The sequence below is a fragment of the Cervus canadensis genome, chromosome 11 (assembly GCF_019320065.1).
Source record: "Cervus canadensis isolate Bull #8, Minnesota chromosome 11, ASM1932006v1, whole genome shotgun sequence".
Lineage (NCBI taxonomy): Eukaryota > Metazoa > Chordata > Mammalia > Artiodactyla > Cervidae > Cervus > Cervus canadensis.
This window is the reverse complement of record NC_057396.1, coordinates 57,280,509-57,303,426: the sequence shown is the minus strand read 5'-3', so window position 1 is coordinate 57,303,426 and position 22,918 is coordinate 57,280,509. Positions and strand designations below refer to the sequence as shown.

Here is a 22,918-nt window from a genome sequence, read left to right as displayed (position 1 = left end):
AGTGTATTCATATTCAAACAAACGGACCAATTGCACCAGGCGGGGAGAGGGAGCATCCAATCGGCTGGCGCGAGGCCCCGGCGCTGCTTTGCATAAAGCAATATTTTGTGTGGGAGCGATCCGTGCATTTGCATGTTGCGGAGTGATTAGTGGGTTTGAAAAGCGAACCGTGGCTCGGCCTCATTTCCCGCTCTGGTTCAGGCGCAGGAGGAAGTGTTTTGCTGGAGGATGATGACAGAGGTCAGGCTTCGCTAATGGGCCAGTGAGGAGCGGTGGAGGCGAGGCCGGGCGCCCGGCACACACACATTAACACACTTGAGCCATCACCAATCAGCATAGGTGTGCTGGCTGCAGCCACTTCCCTCACCCACACTCTTTATCTCTCACTCTCCAGCCGCTGACAGCCCATTTTATTGTCAATCTCTGTCTTCTTCCCAGGGATCTGAGAATTGCTCTCACACACCAAACCAGCAGCGTCCGTGGAGAAAACTCTCGCCAGCAACTCCTTTAAAACACCGTCATTTCAAACCGTTGTGGTCTTTAAGCGACGACAACAGGAAAAAAAAAAAAAAAATCAAACAAAACTCTTGACAGGAGCTTTGACCAGAGAGGATGCCTCAGAAAGGTGAGTCCGCTTCTTTCTTCTCGCTTCATTTTTATTGCAATATTCAGGCAGGTCTCCCCCTTCCTCCCCCTTTCCTTCCTCCCTTTTGCCCGTCCCCTCCCCCACTGCTACGCCGGGAGAGTTGGACCGGAGAAGTTTCCACGCAGGAGCCCAAACTTTCTACTTCCAGCGAAAGCCGGCGTCAGAGTGCGACCGCCGGCGAGCGAGAGCGGCGCAGGGCTCGGGGCGGCCGACCCGCTCAGTCCCAGCGCCAGCGCGGGTTGATCTCGCAGGAAGAACCAAGGCTTCGGGCGCCGCAGCCGCCGCGGCTCCCGGCCACAGCGTTGCCAAATGCTCCCGGCCGGCGGGAGAGGACGAAGAGGCTCTGCGGTGCCACAGGCCCGGGAACGGCTGCAGCGATCGGCCGCCGCCGGCCGCTTTGTCCAGTCGCGGGCCCAGCGAGCGCGCAGAGAGCCGCGCGCCGAGGGAGCGCCGAGGGAGCCGGCTCGCCTCGCCACCGCCCGCCCGCCCTCCGGCTTTGTGCGGCGCTCTCCCGGGCTCCGAGGAATCCGCTGGCACCCGAGCGCTCAGGGCCACCGCGCCCGCCGCCAGCTTGAGCAGTCAGTCGGCACTGCAGCCTCACGCCGGAGGCCGAAAGAAAGAGCGAGGGAGCGGGAGCCGGGAAGGAAGCTGCCAGGCCCAGGCGGTGGAACGCGCGCTCCGAGGGAGCTCGGAGCCGAGCGGGAGGATTGTCAGCTTCCATCAAGCCCCCAGGCTCTGGCCCCCAACTTGGGGGCAGAGCTCGGAACTTGAAAACTCTCTGCGCCCCGGGTTTCCCCCAACCTTCGCCCTCACCCTGCGAAAGCTGGGGTCCTCCCTGTCCTCGGGCCCCCAGCGCTCGGTGGATATTTTTCCTTGTCTTCCTCTGACAAAGCTGCACCTGGTGTTGCCATTTCAACAAGTTTCGAGGTGGAAAGGTAGTTTGTTTGTTTTTTTAATCCAAAGCTCCTGATTTTTTCCTTTGTGAGGCCTTTAGAAAAATCAATATGAGAGCAGTGGCTTTTCGTTGGTCTGATCACATCCTCTCCCTGCTAATTAGTCTGAGAAATTCGAGAGCTTTTCGATTCTAAGACCCTAGGAGAAAAACTGTCTTTTCAAAGTTCATAAAGTTGTTGCCTCTTTCCTTGTGCAGATTTTCTCACTCTCTCTGCACCATAATAGCCCTGAATTTTAGCAAGTGTAATTGGGGGGAAATGGAGTTGAATTTCAAGTGGAAATGCTTTCTTTTTCGAGTGCTAAAACTCAGCCCTCCAGTCTTGAGTGATTTCTAGAAAGTTTAAAAACAAAGTGAACGGTGGTTTCTCTCTCTCTCTCTTTTTTTTCCCCCTCATTTTATCCAAAGCTCCCTAAGGCATACTGGACATTTAACTCGAACTTGGGAAGATTTGAGGAGGGGGTGGGAGCAGAAAATGAAAAGCAAAGACCTTGAAAGCCTGGCGAGTTTACGAAGGAGAAATAATAGTTGTTGCTGTTGACATTACATTTTTTATAGCTGGTGACCTTTGCAAACGTCTGAAGGCAATTTGATTAGTTGTTATCTTATTTGGCCCTAGAGAGTAAAACTTTGTCATCTTAATTGGTAATTACTCTTTGGCTGGGGACCGGGAGGGCCAAAAGTGAGCTCTCCCCTTCACCCCAGCTAAGAAGTTTGGAGATGGTTTTGAGAATGAAGTAATTAAAACAACAGCAGTAAAAGCTGAGGCTTGGATCTAGGATAGCGAGTCAGTGCCCCAGTGGCCTAGTGGACGGAGGCAAGGCGACTCCGAGGTGTTTGGAGACTCCTTCCTTTCCAAAATGGGTCTCTGACCCGGCTAGGGCTATAGGAAGCCCTGGGTTGAGCTGGGGGGCTGAAGCTGTGGCTGAGGTGGGGGGAGTCTAGTCTCTGCTCAAGACTGCTTCCGGGTGTCGGGTGCCTGGCTTCCCGGGTTGCTTTTGCACTGTGTTAACGATTACTTAAGTAATGAGATAGCTTCTTAGTTGAGAGGAGGGTGGGAAAGGAGCAAAACCGGGATTTGAAATGCTTCCACCTTCCCAGCTGCTTGGAAAATTAATCGGTTAGGCCTCTTTGGAATCAGCTAGTGATTTTTTAAAAATGGCTCCAAGAAACCGACCTGGATGGGGGCATTCGGTTGTGGTTAAGTATAGGTATAGGTTACAGTAGGAAGTTTTACCCTTCCAGGGGAATTTCAGTCCCCCTTCTCCCTACCAGCTACTATTTACAGTTTCAGAATCTGACTTGGTGTGTAGGGGGAGTTGGGCATTCTGCGCAAAGTTGGGTTTTTCTCTCTCTCCTGGACTTGACTTGGTCTCGGGACCGAGAGACAGGAGAGAGGCTTTGGGAAACTGCTTTGGGAAGCTGGGGGAAAGTCCTCTAAGTTTATTTTTATGGATTTAAGCTGCCTCCCAGCTAGTTAATAAATTAGACCATGAATGGCCTTGAAGAAAAAAAAAATTGCTTCTTAGAATTCTTGCAGGCAAGCAAAATTAATAATCATAATAGGCAAATCAGAAAAAAAAAGAATGAATATTTTAATTTTTTTAAGCAGGGAAAGTGATGCTGTGACTATTTAATTATTTTACTCTTTTTTTTTGGGCAAACCTTTTGAATGGGTTCTTTATTGTAACTCTCTCTTCCCAATTGAGCTCCCCACGGTGCCGTTGTATCTTTTTACAGCCCCTAACAACTCACACCAGTAACACAATTACCTCCAGATATTTATAACAAGAAATTACTTTTCTATTTTCTCCCCCACCCAGACCTTCTTCTTAAGAGAAGACAGGGAGGGGTGATGGTGGAGGAGGTGTTAACCTTGCGGGACTAGCACTGGGTCAGGACTTACAAAGCGAGAAGTGTCCCTCTGTTCCCTTTATGAGTTGGTGAGTTGTTGGTACCTTTGGTTGGAAGCTGTGTTGCTAGTTAGGGAGATTCGGTTTTGCTCTTAGGGTTTGGGGAGAGCTGGAGAATAGAAGCCATTGTTCGCTCTCTGTAGGCTTTGTCGACCACGCTCACCCCCTCCTGTTTGTACTTTTTAAAGCAGTGAGGCGAGGTAGACAGCGTGTGTCACAGTACAGTAAAAGGGGGGAAGATCTAAACACCAAAAGAGAAGTTAATCACAATAAGTGAGGTTTGGGGGGGAAAAAGTTGGGCTTGCCACTTTCAAAGTCCCAGAAAGAATGGGAAGTGAATGGCGATCAAGCCGACTGGGAAGCTTTGAGGGGGAGAGTGAAGGATAAAGAGGTAACCAAAGACTTGGGTTGGGGAGGGGTTGGGGGGACCGGGGTGGTGAAATTCTTGAAAGGAGTAATGGTTCTGACATCCTCCCAAGCAGCCTCAGCCTGCACTCTCAAGCACTCTGAAGTTCCAGGGTCCCCTGTGCTTCACCTCTAAACTTCAGGTATAAGTCCCCCTTCCCCCAGCTCTTGGCTTCTTCTCCTAACCCTGCTGTCTCTCTTGTTCTCCCCTTTTCTTTCCCTGGTTCTTGGTATTTTTGCAAAATGGGGCCCTAACTTGTCAGGCTCTGCAAATCGCTCAAAGCTGGGTCAGAGCAGCCACTATCAAAACGTGGAGACCTTTGCAGGACAGGCTGCTGGAAATGTGGGTGTAGCTCTGGAATTTAGAGTTTTATGGCAGTTTGAGCCCAAGATGGCTTTTTTTCTTTTCTTTTCTTTTCTTTCTGAGAGTGTGGATCAGAGAGTCCATGATCTATGCTTTTGAGTCATAGTTTGATATACCTTTCTCTCCTTCTGTTTTCTCTTAGGGGGAAGACTTTAACTAGGGGCGCGCAGATGTGTGAGACCTTTTATTGTGAGAGTGGACAGACATCCCAAATTTCAGGCAAGTTCCATGCTGGCTGCTTTGGGTTCCCTAACCTAAAAGAGTCAGAATACTACTTCTTCATTGTTGTTCAGTTGGAAGAAAAAATTCAAAATCAAGTCATGAATTCTTCTGACTAAAGGGTTAACTAAGAAATATGGGGGAAACAGACTGGGAATACTGGAGTATTTGTAATGCAAAAGGTAGATTTTGCACGTACTGGAGGGCAGAGCTGATTTGCCCAAACTGATTGATCCGATAGCCCCACACTGATGGAGTGGATTATTTCCTTAAAGAAGAGGCTTTCTCCTGTCCTGCTTCCAGGACACCCTCTGTAGGGAGGTAGGCCTACCTGGTGCCGGCCCAGAATTAATGCCTATATTCTTGCTAACAGAGCCCCATATTCGAACCCCGTGGGATACCGCGGCCCCCAGCCAGCGCCAGCATGCAGAACAGTAAGTGCCTCTGGTCTTTTTGGACTTCGGGCGGGGGAGGCGCGGACCAGCGTGCGGGTCGGGGGAGGGCTCGGAGGCTTTCGGTGTCCGCGCTGCCCAGGCCGGGGGCGCTAGGGAAGAGGCCCGGGGACCCGAGGCAGCTGCTCCAAGAGGGGAGGGCGTTTACTCTGTTCTCCCTCCTGGAAGAACAGGGGCTGGGCCCTTGAGAACAGCCCGCAAGAGTTTGCGAAGCTGCGGTAGAGAAACCCCATCCCCCCAAATCCTGTAACTCACACCCCCTCCCCGCCCCTGCCCGGGCTCTGACCCCAGAGAGGGGGGCTGGGCTGAGCGGGGCGGGGCGGAGGCCTCTCGCCGTCGTAGAGCGAGAAGGAGGCCCCCTGGGCTTAGTCAAGACTGAAGGTCTCCACCGTCTGGGGCGGGTGGGGGGCTTCTCTCCCCCAGTCACCCTAAGAGCAGCTCCTCCCATCGCCACCCCGGCGAGGGGCCTGGAAGGCCAGGGGAGTGGGGCATCCGGGCCTGCGGTGGGGTGGAGTTGGTACTGGAACCGTGGGACTGTTACAGGGCGCAGACCGGCGAGAGCAGGTTTACTGGGTCGGGAGGAGAGTGCGGATCGAGCCCAGGAGTTGGAGCAGCCCTGCTCTGGTAGCTACTGGGTGGGTCCTAGTCATTCCAGGCCTGCTGTGCCTTTGGTTCCCTGGCTCTTCATCTCCCATCCTCCGTCTGCCTAGACCCCTCGGGCCCCCAGCCCGCCTTCCTGCTCAGTACGTGGGTGCTGCTTTGTGGCAGGACGAATCTGAGACCGGGCCTGAGAGCCTGGAGGCCCAGTGAAACTCGGCCCCGGTAGAGGTGCAGAGCCCCGAGGCGGTTTCAGGGCTCCGCTGTATGGAGTGCCTGAAAGCCTAAATCTTCTAGAAACCTTGCCTTGCTGAACTGCAGACGGAGAGGGGTCCCTAGCCCCTGATCCATCTGTCCTGCAGCCGCTGGCTGTCCCCTGGCACTTCAGCGGCTGGTGGGCGTGAAGCGCAGGAGAGGGCGCAAAGGGGGCGCCGAGCTGGAAGGCGGATTAGTTGTGCAGAACGTGCCAGGCCTCGGGACTTGGCCCGGTAGGAACGATCCTTGGCGAGGCTCGGGCTTCTGGCCACTCTTCCTGGCTGCTGGGTCCTCCCCTCTCCTGCACAAGGGCCCCAGCCGCAGGCTCTCGGGCAGGCCGGCCCCGGGCGCGCGGCGCTGAGCACTTGCCGCGGCGGCCTGGCTGGCGGGCCCCGAGGGGCGCGGGGTCGCGGGCCGGCCTGCCGGGCTTTGTGCTGCGCGCTCCCGGGTGTGCGCGAGGCGCAGAGCATCCAAATTGACACCATATGTTTTCCTATTAGATGCTTCGCGGTCGAATTCTAGGCGCATAATCATCGCCACTGGGCGAGAGCGCCAGCCGTCCCTAGGGAAGGGACACAATGATTGAGGCTTAACCTCTGAAGGGGAACTTAGAGCGGCGCTTCCTCGCTGCCATTTCGATGCTGGCAGAGGCGACCTGGCCCTGGGCGAGCACCCGCCGGCGGCCGCCGCGGAGGTGGCGGGCAGGTTATTTTTTGTGCCGGTGGGGGGAGAAGGAGGGAGGTCTAGGATTAGGCGGCTTCATACGCCTTGGCATTCCCAGATTGGGAATTGCCCAGGCTGCGCGTGAAGTTTGGAAGGTCTTTCTCGATCTTTCTCTGGGAGAGCCTTTCTTTTTCCTGGAAGGCGTCCTTTGCCCAAAGGGGAGACTCCTGTAAGCTGGAGCCGCAGAAGGTCTTTCGAGGCAAAGGAAGGCAATAAAGGAAATTTAGGAGAAACCAGGAGCAGGGTCTAGGCCTCGCTCTGTTGGAGAAGCAGTGTCCCCGCGATGTCCCTGCTCGAGCCCGGCCCGGCGGAGCCTAGATACCCCAAACGCCTGTCACTTCTCATCGAGTTGAGGCTTCAGCACACCCCCTCAGTCAGCCACCCCCCCCCCATCTGCCCCAAGCCTTCGGCTACCCTGAAAACGCGGCTCCCCTCGAAGGGGAAACGAGTGCAGTTCCATCTCGTCTGAGTGATCTCCAAATAGGGACGGAAAGGGTCGTTTTATCACGGTCCCGTTTGTCGTGACGATGCAATTTCCCGGAGCGGAGCCCTGTCAGAAAGTGACAAGGCTGCCACAAGCGCCCCGACTGATCTTTTCAATTAGCCTTCCATGCATGATCCGGAGCGACTTCCGCCTATTTCCAGAAATTAAGCTCAAACTTGACGTGCAGCTAGTTTTATTTTAAAGACAAATGTCAGAGAGGCTCATCATATTTTCCCCCCTCTTCTATATTTGGAGCTTATTTATTGCTAAGAAGCTCAGGCTCCTGGAGTCAATTTATCAGAGGCTCCAAGGAGAAGAGAGGAGAGGAGAGGAGAGCTGAGCCGGGGAGCCACATCTTCTCCTGGAAGGGCTGTTCTCTAGAGTCGGGGCTGCAGGTTGGAGATTTTTAAGGAAGTGGAAATTGGCAATTGGCTTTATTTGTGTGCCTGTGGTTTCTGGGGAGGGGGGCTACAGGGTTGCTAACTCCTTCTCCCTATTCTCAATTTAGACAATAGGGTGAGGTTGCGAGATAACCAGATAAAGGAGGGAAGGGGACACTGTGGTGTGGTCTTTTCCTTTTCTTTTCACTTTTTGATATTTGCTCCTATCTGTCCTGGGCTGTGGGGAGGGCCGAATTTAGCATCGGAAGTAAAAGTGGAGCTGTAGCTGGTGCAGACAGACTCCCAGCCCTCCGGCCGGCTGTAGCAGCCAGATTACTCTGTGGTTGGAACAGATCTGAGGGGCTTGAGGCAGCCTGCATGGGAGGTGCTGAACCCAGGTTGCGGTTCACTCGCCACAGATTTGCTGTTCTGGTTCTTCTTTACTCCATTCCCTTTTCTTCTCCTATATATATATTTTTAACCCCGGTGCTTCACCAGTTTGGAGTATGACAGCAAATGTTTCTGGACCCTAGGATCTGAGGGAGCATTGAAGAGCTGTAGGGTTTGCCATCACAGTTCTAACAATGCAGGGAGCTTGAAGATGCAGTGTGGGTTCTGTAGGACTCGTGGTTTTTTTCGTTACACTCAGAGGGGATCTTTGGGAGGATATTTCTGAGCTCATTATTTGCACCTTGCGGGTTCAAAGACTGGCTGGGGTGTTTCTGGGGGGCAGCGGTGGGCTGGGGGTTCTGCTGGAGTGAAAGCAGTCAGTAGCAGTGAGGTGCGCGTGTTCTTACGTGTGTCTGCACCGTGCTTCTGCTCTGCAGTCTGGTGGGCAGGAGCTCCGCTGTGTTTGGGCTGGGCTGCCCGATGCCTGGAATGGCTTGGAGGTCCTGTTGTCATTTTTCATCGACAGCAGGGACCTGATCACTGAGGTTGGCCAGGGCTGGCAGGGAGCTGAGGATGCATTGTGGTTGTCTTTTCTTCTTCCCCTTCTTTCTTCCTCCTTTTCATCCTTCTCCTCCTTCTTCCTCCTCCACCTCCTCCTTCCCCCTCTTCTCTTTCTTGCCTCTTCTTCCCCTCCTCTCTGCTCTGCTCTCCTCTCCCTTTCTTCAGGTCACAGCGGAGTGAATCAGCTCGGTGGTGTCTTTGTCAACGGGCGGCCACTGCCGGACTCCACCCGGCAGAAGATCGTAGAGCTAGCTCACAGCGGGGCCCGGCCGTGCGACATTTCCCGAATTCTGCAGGTGATCCTCCGGCGCCGCCCCATTCGCCGCCCCCGCGGCCCTCCACTCTCAAGGCCCTCTCTTCACTTCTTACTGTAAACGCTGCTAATTATGGACCCCCACCCTCACCCCCCATTCCAGCCCCCACCCCACCCCCCTACCTTCTGCTTTCCCCTTTCCTTCCACCATCCTTCCCGATCTCTTTCAACCTGGGTCAGTCACATAAGAGAATTCATCTGCTTAAGAGAAAAACTGGGTGTGAATTAAAAACAAACCAACAAAAAAACCTTTCTCTTTTCATTTGTTAAAAACGTTCATTGTGGTAACAGTTTATGAACTGTAATAAAATGAGTTACATAAATCTGCATAATTTCATTCCCTTTCCCTCACCCCATGCTTACCTCTCAGGGTTTGAGATATTTGTTTGATTTCTTCATATTCATGAAGAATATATATTGATTTTAAAAGACAAATGCTGTTTACCTCCCTCCCTAACTCACATTTACTCAATTGGGCATATTTTTAAAGGAAAAATGACTAAAGATTCAGTTTATTTTTCCCCTTCACTCATTAAAGCATAACACCACTTTAAGCAAGATCAGCACAAAACAATCTGACTTCGTTTTGATGCATCTTCTAGCAGTGTTTATTTACAAAAACAGTTTTAAAAACTTTTAGGTTTTTTTTTAGTTCAAACTGTTTGAAAGTATCATCCTATTTGTAGTTTTTAGGGCTACAAATGTAATTTTAAGAAAAAAAGCTCTCTACAGTAAGTTCTCGTACCATTGAAGGTATATTTTTGTGTTATAGACCCATGCAGATGCAAAAGTCCAAGTGCTGGACAATCAAAACGTAAGCTTGTCATTGTTTAATGCATACTTAAACAATTTTATTTTTGTCTTGAAATTATTAATAATGTGGTTTTCTGTCCAATTCCCCTATGCAGGTGTCCAACGGATGTGTGAGTAAAATTCTGGGCAGGTATTACGAGACTGGCTCCATCAGACCCAGGGCAATCGGTGGTAGTAAACCGAGAGTAGCGACTCCAGAAGTTGTAAGCAAAATAGCCCAGTATAAGCGGGAGTGCCCGTCCATCTTTGCTTGGGAAATCCGAGACAGATTACTGTCCGAGGGGGTCTGTACCAACGATAACATACCAAGTGTAAGTTCACTGAGAACATTCCCTCTCCCTGCCCTAAGCTCCATGCTCTTCCCTCTTTACCATCACTTTCTTTACGTCCCCCTGCTCTCCTTCCTGCCAGTGTCTTTCTCTTCCTCTCCTCCCCGCTCCACGTTTGTCACCTCTGTACCTTGGGGTCTTGAGAGGAGCACCTTGACCTTTTTATTGACCTTCTGGAAATGGGAGTCAAGTGTGGGAGGGTTAGTCACCTCATTTGCATGCGGCAAGGTAGAGTGGAGGCACCTGGAGAAAGTCACTGGAATCTAGAAGGAAAACGAAAATGAAAACCAGATTCAAGCAAGCTTCCTCCTTATCTCGCTGTTTGAAACTTCTTTCAGAAATCAAACATCCATTTCTGTCCTAATATAAAAAACAAATAACAGTGAAAGAAATCTCTCAGCCAAGCCTTAATATTGGAGAGGGGGAATCTTTAACAACAACAACAATAAAAAAGTAGACATGTGAGTTAGGTCACCAAAGACACTCAGCAACAATGAAGGACCACTCCCTAGTCTTCCAGCTCTCTACCCAACTCAGTTTTCATGCCCAGAGTCATAGCTGGCACTCTTTCCACGACGTCTCTGCAAGTCCACCCACTGTCCCAGGATGGCTGGGGATTTTTTTTTTTTAATGTATTAGGGGTCATTCTTTAAAGAGGGGCATGCTGAGATGGAGACTTAAGATAGGGCAACTGTGTCTTCAGGAGACGCTGCCATTTGGTTTGATCTTGATTTGATTTGCAGGTGTCATCAATAAACAGAGTTCTTCGCAACCTGGCTAGCGAAAAGCAACAGATGGGCGCAGACGGCATGTATGATAAACTAAGGATGTTGAACGGGCAGACCGGAAGCTGGGGCACCCGCCCGGGTTGGTATCCGGGAACATCAGTGCCAGGGCAACCTACGCAAGGTAAAAACCCAAACACCCATTCTCAAACTCTCCATATTTGCAGCCCTTGCGTATCCTCTTCTCCTCCAACCTTTTCCCTCTCTGGACTTTTGTGCTTGGAGAATGTAGTGGGAGTAACTCTTCAAGGGCTTGGGACACATTGACTTGCGCTGTGTCTAGGTGGTATTTGTTGAACTGTCTGGTTGGCCTGGAAATTCAAGGGTTGTGTAGTTAGAAGTAGTATGAATGTGGCTGGGATGAGTGTGTGTGTGTGCGTGCACACTCGAGTACGTTTTCTGGGCAGGAGTAGGTGTGTGCCTGCATGAGCTAGCTGCGTGGTGCCCTATTCAAATGTGCCATTAAAATGCACGGAGAGCCCCCTTGCTGTAGAAGTGTGACAAGTTAACACACTGACAGACTGCAAGGTAAACATAATTGTATCATCCTGCTTTTTGCTGTAATTGACAAATTATGTGACTATGAGTAGGGTGTATAAGAGAGGGTGAGCAGTGAGATGCAGGGCCAAGTTGAGGATGGGGCATTGGAAATGTTGATTTCCCAACTAAAACAACCCTACCCTCTAGGTTCGGACCCCCTCCACTCCTCTGGGCCCCTAGTTCTCATTCTTTGTGGGTGGCGACTGTGTAACAAGATAGGTGGGGTGAGGCTTCTGTGAGCCAGACTTTGGTGTGCCGGGAGCTACCCAGGAGCTGAGCGCATAGATAGGATCTGGACCGTTGCAGGCTCTGTGAGAAGGGATGGAGGAAGAGGAGCAGACGGGGGTGGGGTCGGACCGGTTGGCTCTCCCCGCCCCTCCCCTCCACACACCGGAGGTAGCTTGGTCAAGAATAGGAAACAGTTTACTCCGAAGATTAATCGGTATTTGTTGTCCGCGTGACAAGGAGATAATATGAGGGATAATGGGACGTGGAATCTCACTCCCCGGAGCACGGGGAAGCCTGGGGGCTCCCGGCCAGGGGAGGCGGTGAGGGGGACGCTGACGGGATTGCCCTCGCTTCCGTGCGCTCTCAACCCAATCTGGGTGCCCCGCGCCTCCACGGAGCCGGGCGAGGGAAGGGAAAATCGGTAACAGTATGCGAAATATCTGGTACAAAGGATGCTTCTGTCACTCGCAAGAATTTGTTATGGGAACAATCCTGTCGCTCTGTAATTGCTCATTAGAGAACGTTTTGTTTCTCATTAAGGCGACATGAATAAGCGTCTAGTTGAAGGAGACAGCTGTAGAAATGTTCCACAAGAGACCTCTGGACACGATTCGGCACCAATTGCCAATTAGACATGTCAGTTTTAAGAGCAGAAAACAATATAGGACGGACACTGGGAAGATAGGGAGCAAAGCGCTGGCTCGGTGTTTCCCAGCGCGGCCGCTCGGCCCGGCCGAGGCCTCCCGATGCGCAGGGCTCCGGCTCGCCTGGGCGACCCGCCCGCCCGCTCGCCCGGATCGGGCCGAACCTCGGCCTCCCGGGGTGCGGCGGGCTGCCCCCCCAGGGAGGCGCTGCCTCCTCTCTGGCCTCCTCCGGCCTCTGGTGAGGACGAGGGGGTGACCGCCATACCCTCACCTGACCTTTGAAACTGTAGGCTTCCCACGTGCGCACACCGGACACACCCAAGGGACGCACCCCCACTGCTCGCCCCAGCACCCCCCCACCAAGCTGAGGTCCGGGTGACCCCACCCCGCCGCCTCGTCCGCCGGAGAAATCTCCGGGAGGGCGCGGGACGCGGTGACCGGGCCTGGGAGGGCTGAGCCCTGGGCGCGAGGGCTCCTGTTTGCTGGGGCGGGAGGTGGCGCTCGTTTAGGAACTTTGAACTTTCTTTCAGGCTCGCAGTTGCTAGAGCATTCTGGCTCACCAACTTCCGGTTCTCCCTCTGCCCCCCCGCCCCCAAATCCACACCTGCTCCTGGTCCCCGCTGCGTGGGGAGGACGGGGGCGCGAGCCCAGCGCGGAGTGCCCGGGTGCGGGGGCCACAGGGCGCCGGTGGCCGCGGCTGACATGCCGGGAATCCTTGGCTCTTTGGGAGCTAAGAAGTCGCCCCCCTTCCCTCGCCCCCTTTCCCGGCCCAGGAAGCCGGTTTTGGGTTTTAAAGGAGTCCATGACTCCGAAAGCATAAGGCGAGATTAGGTCTCAGAGGGAGACAAATATGGTTTCCATCTGATCAACGCCTTGCGGCGGTGAATAAAACTGTGCCGATGTGGGCTGACAACCACAAGAGACAACTCTATCCGGCCCCCAATTCTCCAGCGATTTGGTGGTTTTAGGGATCACGGAGACACTTTTTCTTATCTCCTCCCTCCCCCCCCCGCCCCCCCTAATACCCAGACCCTCTATAGGATTTAGTCAGTCTCTTTTTTCAACAGATGCTTCAATGTTTTGATCCGCGCTCCAGAGCTGAAAAGGTGCCGCAACCGGGTTGCTATCTTTTCTTGCTTGTTTTCCGCCTCACTGATTAAGACACTAAGAAACTAAGGAATGATTTTATTTCCCAGCGTCTTTTTTTTTTTTTTTCTTCTGCTCTTCTTCTTCTCCTCTCTCTCCCTTCTCCTTCTCCTTCTTCCAGGAAACAAATCCTATCCCGAGCGTCAGATGGTCCTGGGGCTGGGAGAATGGGAGGCGCTTTCACTCGCCTTCTCGCGGATTAAGCTGGAAGGTGGACGGCGCCCATTGAAGGCCCCTTCTTTGCGCTCCGAGGGGGCGCCTTTTTAAGAAGATATCTTAATTGTCTGCCACTTAGGTTTATCATGGGGGGAATCCGAGATCCAACTTCTAGTTTTATTTTGCTAAAAAGCTTTAAGAGTGGAAAGTAAATCCACTAAAGAAAAAAAAAGGAGGGGCACCCAATTTAAGAGTGACCTCTCCGGCACCGCCTGGCTGCGAATAGTTGCTAAAGTAGCAAACTTGCAGCGGGGCACACTGGCTCTGTAGGGCCTTGGAGGGATCCTGCAGCCACAACTTTCTCCTGACCCTTCTCTGTCTCCACTGCTGTTTGTTTCTCCCCAAAGAGGTTTAAAATCAAGCGCTCCTCATCCTCCCTTAAATGACTCCCCTTAAAAGTCACTTGCCAAGTCGGCGCTGTGCCTGCATTCCTGTGAGTAAGTGGTGTGTGTGTGTGTGTGTGTGTGTGTGTGTGTGTGGTGCGGGGGCCCGCGGGAGGGGGGATGCGGAGAGGAAGAAAGGAAGAAGGAGAACGTGAGCACATGTCCATGTTTTAAAATTAGGAAAGCCTCAGTGAAGCAAACGCTAGCAGAGAATGCTATCTGTGGGGGTCTTCCGAGGCACACCCGGGCAGCTTTGTTTAATTGGAGAGATCGAATGTGCCAGAAAAAAGGACTGGGGTGGGGCCTCCTGGAAGGCGTCTGAGTGACCACCACCGCTGCAAAGATGGGATTGTGTTCGGTCCCTTACTTACACGTTGGAGGATTGCAGGTTTTTGTTTGTGCTTTCCAAAAGCAATAACTGATGGGCCTTACTAGTTGGCCCCCCAAAGTCTATTTCTAAAGTCTTCCTCATCGACTAATTCCGAAAATAAAAGGGGCTCGGAATTTCGCTCCCTGAAAAACACGTTGAAAAGTCACCATGAAACTTGGGGCAGTAGATTAGCGCAGACGCTGGTGCAGGCACCCGTGAGTGAGCGGCTCTGGGGACGCGGCCAAGGAGCCCTCCCCAAGCCCCACCTTTCTGATGCAGCGCAAGACGACCCCAAGTAGCCCATGTACTGAGTCTCTGTCTCTTTCTTATCTCCCTCGGCCTTTCCCCTTGTCCGCTGACCCTCTTGTCTCTTTCCCTCTCAGCACTCTTTTCCTGGCCTTCTTGCACCTTTCTGGCCTCTTCATCTTTGGAGCCTCTTTCTGGCCCCACCTTTCTCTACCCCCTCCCCTCTCCTCCTCCCTCAAGCAGACCTCTGTTCCCGCCCCTCCTGTCTCCCTCCCCCCCAGTCTTCATCCGCTCTGCCTCTCCTCCCCGCTTCCCCCCAGGTCCCCGTCCTCATCCACCGGCCGGCGCCCCCCCAACCCCCTGCCCCGGCCCCCCATCCACCCTCCAGCCCCCAGCCAAGCGCCCTAAATAGCATTGAGGCGCCCGCTCCTCGGACAGTGATTAATGATAGCAGAGCAGAGGGGTTAACACACTTCACTGAAAAGTCTGTTGACTGGGCTTCTTGTAACACAATGTGGCCCGCTGCACGCCTCAAGAGAATCCTTTTGTTGTCCGCGCTCATTGTGGCCTCGAAATTCTGCCCACGAAAGTTTGCCAACGCTCCTGCCCCAGGAGTTTAATAGTTTCCCTTACTCGCGGGGCATTGTGCTGCGCTGAAAAGCAGCCCCTCGCTATTCAAGTGTTGGTGGTCATCTCAATAGATCTCCAAGGGCCCATATGGTGGCCAGTGCTGATGAATCCGCCTGTTTAAATGGGGGAGAAAGTTGGGGTTTTAAAACATTTCAAAGTTCCTGAAAAGATCCCACTAGATCCTGTCACAATTCCCTGAACTCTTTGAAGGCACTGCCTATTGTCTCCCGGTTATAAATGATATTCCTGGCCAAGTCGATTCCCACCAAGGCGCCCCAGAGGCTCCTCCCCCCAGGGCCAAATCGCTAGGATGGGGAGGGGGGCAGCCCTGTTTGGTATCCCTTGGGGGCCTTAGGACCCAAGACCAAGGACCCAGGAGGCAGTGGCCCTGGACGCCTATCGAGAGCTGAATCCCTTCCTTCAGACAGGCTGTGGCCTCTCCAGCAAGGCGCAAAAGGAGACAGCTTGCCCAAGTGCACATCTTGCCCTCCAAGCAGCAAAGGAAAACAATAAAACTTTCCCCTGTTTAATGATAGAAATTACATTAAAAGTGGTGGAAATGCCCTAATTAAAAATGTACCACTTAAATGATATGCCAAGGATTCAGCTGCAGCATAGCATATTTAGCTAGTTAGTGAACTCTCTACTATTTCTTTTTTAAAATTACACGTTAAAAATTTAAAAGAAATCTTACTTTTCTCTGGTGCAACACATTACAAAGAATGGACAGTCCTTTTATCTAAATATAAAATTCCATTTTCAGCAATTATAGCCTGTTCTTGGTGATGATATAATTACAGCTGTGCTCGTAATAGGTGTCAAGGCAAAGCGCACTCATACAATAGTTGAATAAAACTGCAGAACAATGCGAGCACTTCTAAATTCACAACCTTTAAAATGAAATTGACTGTGCAGAATTCAAATAAAAACTAGATAAATATTTTTTTAAAGATTACAAGCTTGGTTTGGTTTCTTAATAGCATTTTCTACAAACCTATCAACATCTAATTGATTAGATAGGAATTACTGATTATAGATCAGCTAAAATCTTGAACATCACTCTTCTATTTTCCCAACATAGCCATAGGTAAATAAATTCTCTAAGGAGAGGGAGCTGGGTGAAGCATTTGGAGGGTCAAGGTTAGTTATGAAAGATCGTTTTAATTGGAAACTTCACTACTTGTTTTGTCATTCACAGAAATGCCATTCTGTAAGTATCTACATTGCATAGTCTCATCATAATAAAAACTGAAAATGGTGGTCAGGTAACATGTGTCACTAATGTCTTTTGAAGCCTGACAGTTACCTTGGGAATGTTTGGGTGAGACTAAACTGCTCTTGGAGTTTATGGCTATATGAGGCCCCTTTTGGAGACTCCAGGTTATTCCAAATTTCTCTTACTGTCCTGTTCTTTTTGTTCCAGATGGCTGCCAGCAGCAGGAAGGAGGGGGAGAGAATACCAACTCCATCAGTTCCAATGGAGAAGATTCAGATGAGGCCCAAATGCGACTTCAGCTGAAGCGGAAGCTGCAAAGAAATAGAACATCCTTTACCCAAGAGCAAATTGAGGCCCTGGAGAAAGGTGATGGAGTTTTTCAAAGTAGAGAAGCAGTAAATCAAAGTAAATGCCACATCTTCAGTACAAAGAGCTAAATTTAGCCAGGGCCCTTGCACAGAGGCCTAAGAAGGTTTCTTTTTTCTTTCTTTTTTTTTCTGGGCATCTCTTTTAGTATATGTGTGTTCTTTCTTCTTTTCATGTACCAGTAATTCAAAGATGAAAAATCTGACTTCTCATAAAGAAAGAATGATGATTTGGCTAATTCAGGCCACAGAAGAGACCTTGAATGAATGTCATTAAGCAAAAAAATAGAACATGGCTCTGATGGGATAGTCCTTCCAAGTACAGTCAATGCTAATAGTAGTAGCATTTTAAAGGGAATTGGTTGAAAGTGATGGAAGTCAGGAGGTGGAAATCAGCTTGATCCAGGCTTTGGTTGACACATTTTGTATAGTTCTGGTGCAACATAGAAAATGCAACTTACTCTTTCAGAGTTTGAGAGAACCCATTATCCAGATGTGTTTGCCCGAGAAAGACTAGCGGCCAAAATAGATCTACCTGAAGCGAGAATACAGGTACCCGGGGACTGCATGTTCATGCTTTGTGACTCAGACCGTTTGCCTTTTTTAGAGACCCAGGTGCTTCTAAGGAATGTCATTTGTTTATATAAATAGAAACAGATTTAGTTTGCTGAATGCTTTGCCATCACTCGGGGACTGGGGGAGGAGGACAGTGAACCTGTCAGGGATGGGGTGGAGCTGGGAGCAGGCACAGGGCTCACCTGTTCTGTCTGATTTCCAGGTATGGTTTTCTAATCGAAGGGCCAAATGGAGAAGAGAAGAAAAGCTGAGGAATCAGAGAAGACAAGCCAGCAACACACCTAGTCATATTCCTATCAGCAGTAGTTTCAGCACCAGTGTCTACCAACCAATCCCACAACCCACCACACCTGGTAATTGGAAATATTAATTCTGCTGATCAGTGTGTTTCAGCCTGTTCACCCTTGGCTCTGACTCTCACCACAACTGTTGTGTCCCTCTCCCCGCAGTTTCCTCCTTCACCTCTGGCTCCATGTTGGGCCGAACAGACACAGCCCTCACAAACACATACAGTGCTCTGCCGCCCATGCCCAGCTTCACCATGGCGAATAATCTGCCTATGCAAGTAAGTGAGGCCAGTGGTTGCCCATTTAACGGGTCCCTGGAGAGGAGGTTAGGAGGGGGTTGGGGCATGCAGACCTCATTGGCCCTGTGTTTACCCTTGGGAGACTTTCTCAGTACAGTGATTGGCTTGACCAGTGAAGTCTGAGATGAAAGCAGTCAATCCAGTCTTTTAGTTGATTGATTAACTGATTGATTCATGCCTTTAATAAAATAAAAACTTGATTTTCAGTCCAGTTAATCTGCTTTTTGCTCATTGGGAATGTCAACTTGATGATGTTGGATGAGAATGGGGCATGCTTTAGGGACCAGTGTGAAACTTGGACCAGAAAATGAAAATAATGCTGGCAAATTATTAGGTAGTAAGGAGTTAATATGGGTAAAACAGGTTTATATTTAGGTGTTTGTATAAATAAATGTATAGTCTTTATGTGTATTTTGGATGTTATTTAGGATGTTTGTGATAAACTAGTGAGGAAGAAAAAAAGGATCAGAATTGGGATTCATATCTGTATAGTGTGATTTACTTAACATAGAGGAAAAGATAGTTTTCTTTCTCTATCTTAGAATAAAAAGAATAGAAGGTATTTGCTAGAAATATCATGTATCTTTGCTGTGAATGATGTGATGAGTTTCTGGCATTACCAGCTGCCTGGAAAGGTTGATGCTATTCACTTGGTATAACAACCTGCCCCTACTCAATTCCATCCCAAATATGTATTGGCCCTTACATGTGCTAGGTCCTGAACTAGGCTAATCCCATTTTGTGATGGAAGTTGTATAAGGTAGGCAGGGTGTACTGGAACCTTGAAGCCAGAGGGTTTCTCGATGGGGAAGAATATTGGTCCTCTGGTGGGCCTTCTGCCGTGACTTCTTCAGGACTCTTGTTCTGTTTGTACGGCAGTTAGAGATGCTGGGTAATATGAGACTGGCCAGCATGAGCCCCTGATAGAAACAGATTTGGGGGTACACAGATAGTTTATTCTCCACTGAACATCTTTGGCTGGATTTCTAACCCACATCACACTAAAATAAATGTTTCATGGTCTTTAGACTAATATAGGAACAGCTAGATAAGCAGCTTCCGAGGCATTATTCACATGTCTATTTTTATTGCATCTGGATATTACTGACCATAGAGCAATTCATGTAAATTAAGGGATTAACAGCCTATTAGTTGGGGTGGCTACAACTGCCTTGGAATTTTCTAGAAGTCAAGGTTGCCTGGAGGAAGTGATTTCAGGATAGAAACAAATGCAAGCTGAAATTCTGACAAGGCCCGGAGGGCCTGCTTGCCTCTTTGAACTCGATGTTAGCAGTAATCCTCTGACTTTAATAAGGCCACTGACTGTCTTGTTCAGTTTTATAAATTGTAGCAATGCCTAGGTTTCTGTGAAGATCAAAGCTGCGTATATGAGAAAATAGAAACAATTAAATAGATGCTGCTCTTCTGTTAGGGTTGTGTCCACATACAGGCCTGTGTGGGTCCATTTATTTCACATGCTGATTTTTAAAAATTATATAACACAATATCATTCAAGCCATGTATATATATTCAAAAACAAAATTAAAGCATCAACAATTCTACTATTCAGAGAAAGTTGCTCTTTGACTTTTGGAGTTGGGTAAGGAGTGTCCTGTCTTTCCATCAGTTTATCCTGTTGACCAAAATCTTCAACCATTTTATAAGGAGCAAGTGTCCTTCTCTGACCTTCTCTAATGTATCACTGCCTCTGAGGATGTGAATCTTGGAATGTTAAACATTTCTATAGTTTGCAGACTAGAGCAGTACTATCATCTCCCTTGCTCCTGACATTAGGCTTCTATTAATTCATCCCAAGTTTGCTGCCCCATCATAGCCCTGTGAGAGCTCATGAGGGGTTTTGTCCCAGCCTTGTATATTTATTTAGTTAGGATAAAGGTTTATCTTTTTACTACCATGATTCTAAATACTTAGAGGGTAGCAGCACAATTTTGTGGATTAAACCCAATCTCAGGTTTGGAGCCTGTAAGAAAGTCACAGCAAATTTTCACGACGGGGCTAGGTATTTCCTGACACTTCTGACTACTTTAACCTGAGATAATTACTGATATGCCTTTTCAAGACTCTTTAAATCCATGAGTCCCACCATGAAAGGCTTCCAGGGTCCATAAACCAAACTTTGCACAGAGTTCCTCCCGCTGTTTTCTGCCTCAAAGCTTGAAATACAGGGTTTAAGGGGTGGGGGTGTCATTGGATTCCCAAATATTAATAGATTGAATTTGTGAGAGAGGGGTAATGTATCTATGGAAGTCCTCATGTTAAAACTTCTCTAAAGGTGCCAGCAAAGGTCCAAGATGAAAATGGACAAAAATTCTATTCATTTTATGGATGGTGCCAACCATCTAGCTGGGCAATAGTCTGAATTTTGGGTACTTTAAAAAGTTTGGTATGTAGGCAACTTTCCTCTAGCAGTGGACAATAGAAGGACCAGTTGGAGGCCCAATCTTAGAGTTCCCACGTGGTGTTCCAGTGCTTTACTTGTGGTTGTCAACAGACTTATTGGCAGAGTCCTGGGGAGGAGGGAGCCTGGGGAGGTGGCTGTACAATGTGTCTCTCAGTAACCACAGGTTGCCTTTCTCCTCCCAGCCCCCAGTCCCTAGCCAGACCTCCTCGTACTCCTGCATGCTGCCCACCAGCCCTTCGGTGAACGGGCGGAGTTATGATACCTACACCCCCCCACATATGCAGACACACATGAACAGCCAGCCAATGGGTACCTCGGGCGCCACTTCCACAGGTGAGCTGCTGCTCCCCGCAGGCTGCACGCAGGTGGGCTTTGCAGCTTCTTTCGCCAGGTAATCTCCCTTCATTCAGAGTTTACCTGGAAAGAATCTGCCGGCCTTGTGTGATGGTGTGTTTTACTCTCTGTTGCTCACTTCTCTGGGGAAAACTAATTCAAAAGGGGAATTCAGACAAACTCATTAGTAACTTAATGCCATATTGACAAAAAATGTTGTTTTTCCTGAATTTGGTTGCAGAAGTTGCATATGAAGGCGAGACCTGAAAATGTAACTTTCAGAAGGAAAAATTATTGTTTTAGCCAAACGCAACAGTGAAGGCCATCCCCCCCACCTCCCCCGAGCTTACTGGAAAGACTTCTCAGGTCCTTCCTAGTTCTTCTATACATTTCATTGGAACTGAAGAAGTACTACTTTGATTTTCCAGGATGGTTTTGTTGCTAAAGTTCCAAACATACAGACAAGTGGAAAGTGAAAGTGTTAGTTGCTCAGTGGTGTCCGACTCTTTGCGACCACATGGACTGTAGCCCACCAGGCTCCTCTGTCCATGGAATTCTCCAGGCAAGCGTACTGGAGTGGGTAGCCATTCTCTTCCCCAGGGAATCTTCCCAACTCAGGGATCAAACCCCAGTTTCCTGCATTGCAGGTGGATTCTTTACTGTCTGAGCTACCAGGGAAGCCTGGAGTTGGTTTTTTTGGGGGGAGGGATTGGAATTCAGTAGGTGCATGTGAACATGTTTTCTAGTTTCTGAAGGTGCTGCTTTTGTTTATAAGACTTGAAAGCTTTTTTTTTTTTAATATAGTTGAAATGTTAGAAAGTACTAGAGTTTTTTTTTTTTTTAACTTACAACTCCATGCCTGTCTCTCGAAGGGAATCTCTACATGGCTATTTCTTTCATCCACTTCTAGGACTCATTTCCCCTGGTGTGTCAGTTCCAGTTCAAGTTCCTGGAAGTGAACCTGATATGTCTCAATATTGGCCAAGATTACAGTAAAAAAAAAAAATCAAAAAAACAAAAAGAATATATTGTGTTAATTCAGTCAGTGACTATGTGGACACAGCAGTTGGGCGATCAGGAAGGAAAGAAAAATGGCTGTTAGAAGCACTTCAGTTCTGCAGTTGTGTCCTGTGTTGTACCACTGGGGAATGGACTTGAAAACAAGGACCTTTGTATACAGAAGGCACGATGTCAGTTGGAACAAATCTTCATTTTGGTATCCAAACTTTTATTCATTTTGGTGTATTATTTGTAAATGGGCATTTGTATGTTATAATGAAAAAAGAACAACGTAGACTGGATGGATGTTTGATCTCTGTTGATCATGAAGTTGTTTAAAAAAAAAAGGAAATCATGATCAACAAGCTTTGCCACGAATTTAAGAGTTTTATCAAGATATATGGAATACTTCTACCCATCTGTTCATAGTTTATGGACTGATGTTCCACGTTTGTATCATTCCTTTGCATATAATTAAACCTGGAACAACATGCACTAGATTTATGTAAGAAATATCTGTTGGTTTTCCAAAGGTTGTTAACAGATGAAGTTTATGTGCAAAAAAAAGGGTAAGATATAAATTCAAGGAAGAAAAAAGTTGATAGCTGAAAGGTAGAGTGTGTCTTTGATATAATCCAATTTGTTTTATGTCAAAATGTAAGTATTTGTCTTCCCTAGAAATCCTCAGAATGATTTCTATAATAAAGTTAATTTCATTTATATTTGACAAGAATACTCTATAGATGTTTTATACACATTTTCATGCAATCATAAGTTTCTTTTTTGGCCAGCAAAAGTTAATTGTTCTTAGATATAGTTGTATTACTGTTCACAGTCCAATCATTTTGTGCATCTAGAATTCATTCCTAATCAATTAAAAGTGCTTGCAAGAGTTTTAAACTTAAGTGTTTTGAAGTTGTTCACAACTACATATCAAAATTAACCATTGTTGATTGTAAAAACCATACCAAAGCCTTTGTATTTCCTTTATTATACTATTTTCTTTTTAACCTCATAGTGTGGTGTTACAAATTTTGTTTCCATATTAGATTAACATTCTAAACCAATGGTTACTTTCAGACATACTCTGTTTTAAATCCTGATGATCCTTAAGAGGAGATAATTTTTACAAGTATCAAATCGCAAATGTGTTAGAAAAAAAAACTCCACTGGAAGCTGTGTGTAGATCTGTGCCCATTTATACCCACAGTACATATACAAAATGGTAGCATTTCCCAGTTATCTGTTCAATTCAAAATTTAAAAATGCAACAAGCTATTAGCTAGGAATTGTCTTTTGAATTAGGGCTGGCATTTTCAATCTGGGCAGGTTTCCATTGTCAGCCCGTTTCAACAGTGATTTCACTGAAGTATATTCAAAAGTAGATTTCTTATACAAGATTCCCTGAAAGCCGCTGCCTTTCTCAAACAGCCCCTC

General features: G+C 48.6%; 1 protein-coding gene across 9 annotated transcripts; it reads left to right on the top strand.

Moving 5' to 3' along the window:
• The first annotated feature begins 4,422 nt into the window (after window positions 1–4,422).
• Window positions 4,423–22,214, top strand: PAX6 (paired box 6). Of its 9 annotated transcripts, none has more exons than XM_043481544.1 (12): window positions 4,423–4,499; window positions 4,873–4,933; window positions 8,507–8,637; window positions 9,427–9,468; window positions 9,563–9,577; window positions 10,540–10,705; window positions 16,408–16,566; window positions 17,035–17,117; window positions 17,344–17,494; window positions 17,591–17,706; window positions 20,332–20,482; window positions 21,393–22,214. In XM_043481544.1, the coding sequence occupies exons 2-12, from the start codon at window positions 4,924–4,926 to the stop codon at window positions 21,476–21,478; spliced, it is 1,110 nt and encodes a 369-aa protein (XP_043337479.1). In that variant the 5' UTR covers window positions 4,423–4,499; window positions 4,873–4,923; the 3' UTR covers window positions 21,479–22,214. The 9 variants fall into 9 exon arrangements, with proteins under 9 accessions (XP_043337479.1, XP_043337475.1, XP_043337481.1 ...); XM_043481540.1 differs by having other exon boundaries at window positions 9,563–9,778; XM_043481546.1 differs by lacking the exon at window positions 9,427–9,468.
• The last annotated feature ends 704 nt before the right edge of the window (window positions 22,215–22,918 follow it).

Bases quoted from the DNA above. Each gene is read 5' to 3' on its own strand.
- PAX6 (XM_043481538.1), top strand. From the start codon at position 6,442: ATGCTGGCAGAGGCGACCTGGCCCTGGGCGAGCACCCGCCGGCGGCCG. The intron at 9,469-9,562 runs GTAAGCTTGTCA...TCCCCTATGCAG, and splicing joins AAGTGCTGGACAATCAAAAC to GTGTCCAACGGATGTGTGAG. The intron at 9,779-10,539 runs GTAAGTTCACTG...TTTGATTTGCAG, and splicing joins CCAACGATAACATACCAAGT to GTGTCATCAATAAACAGAGT.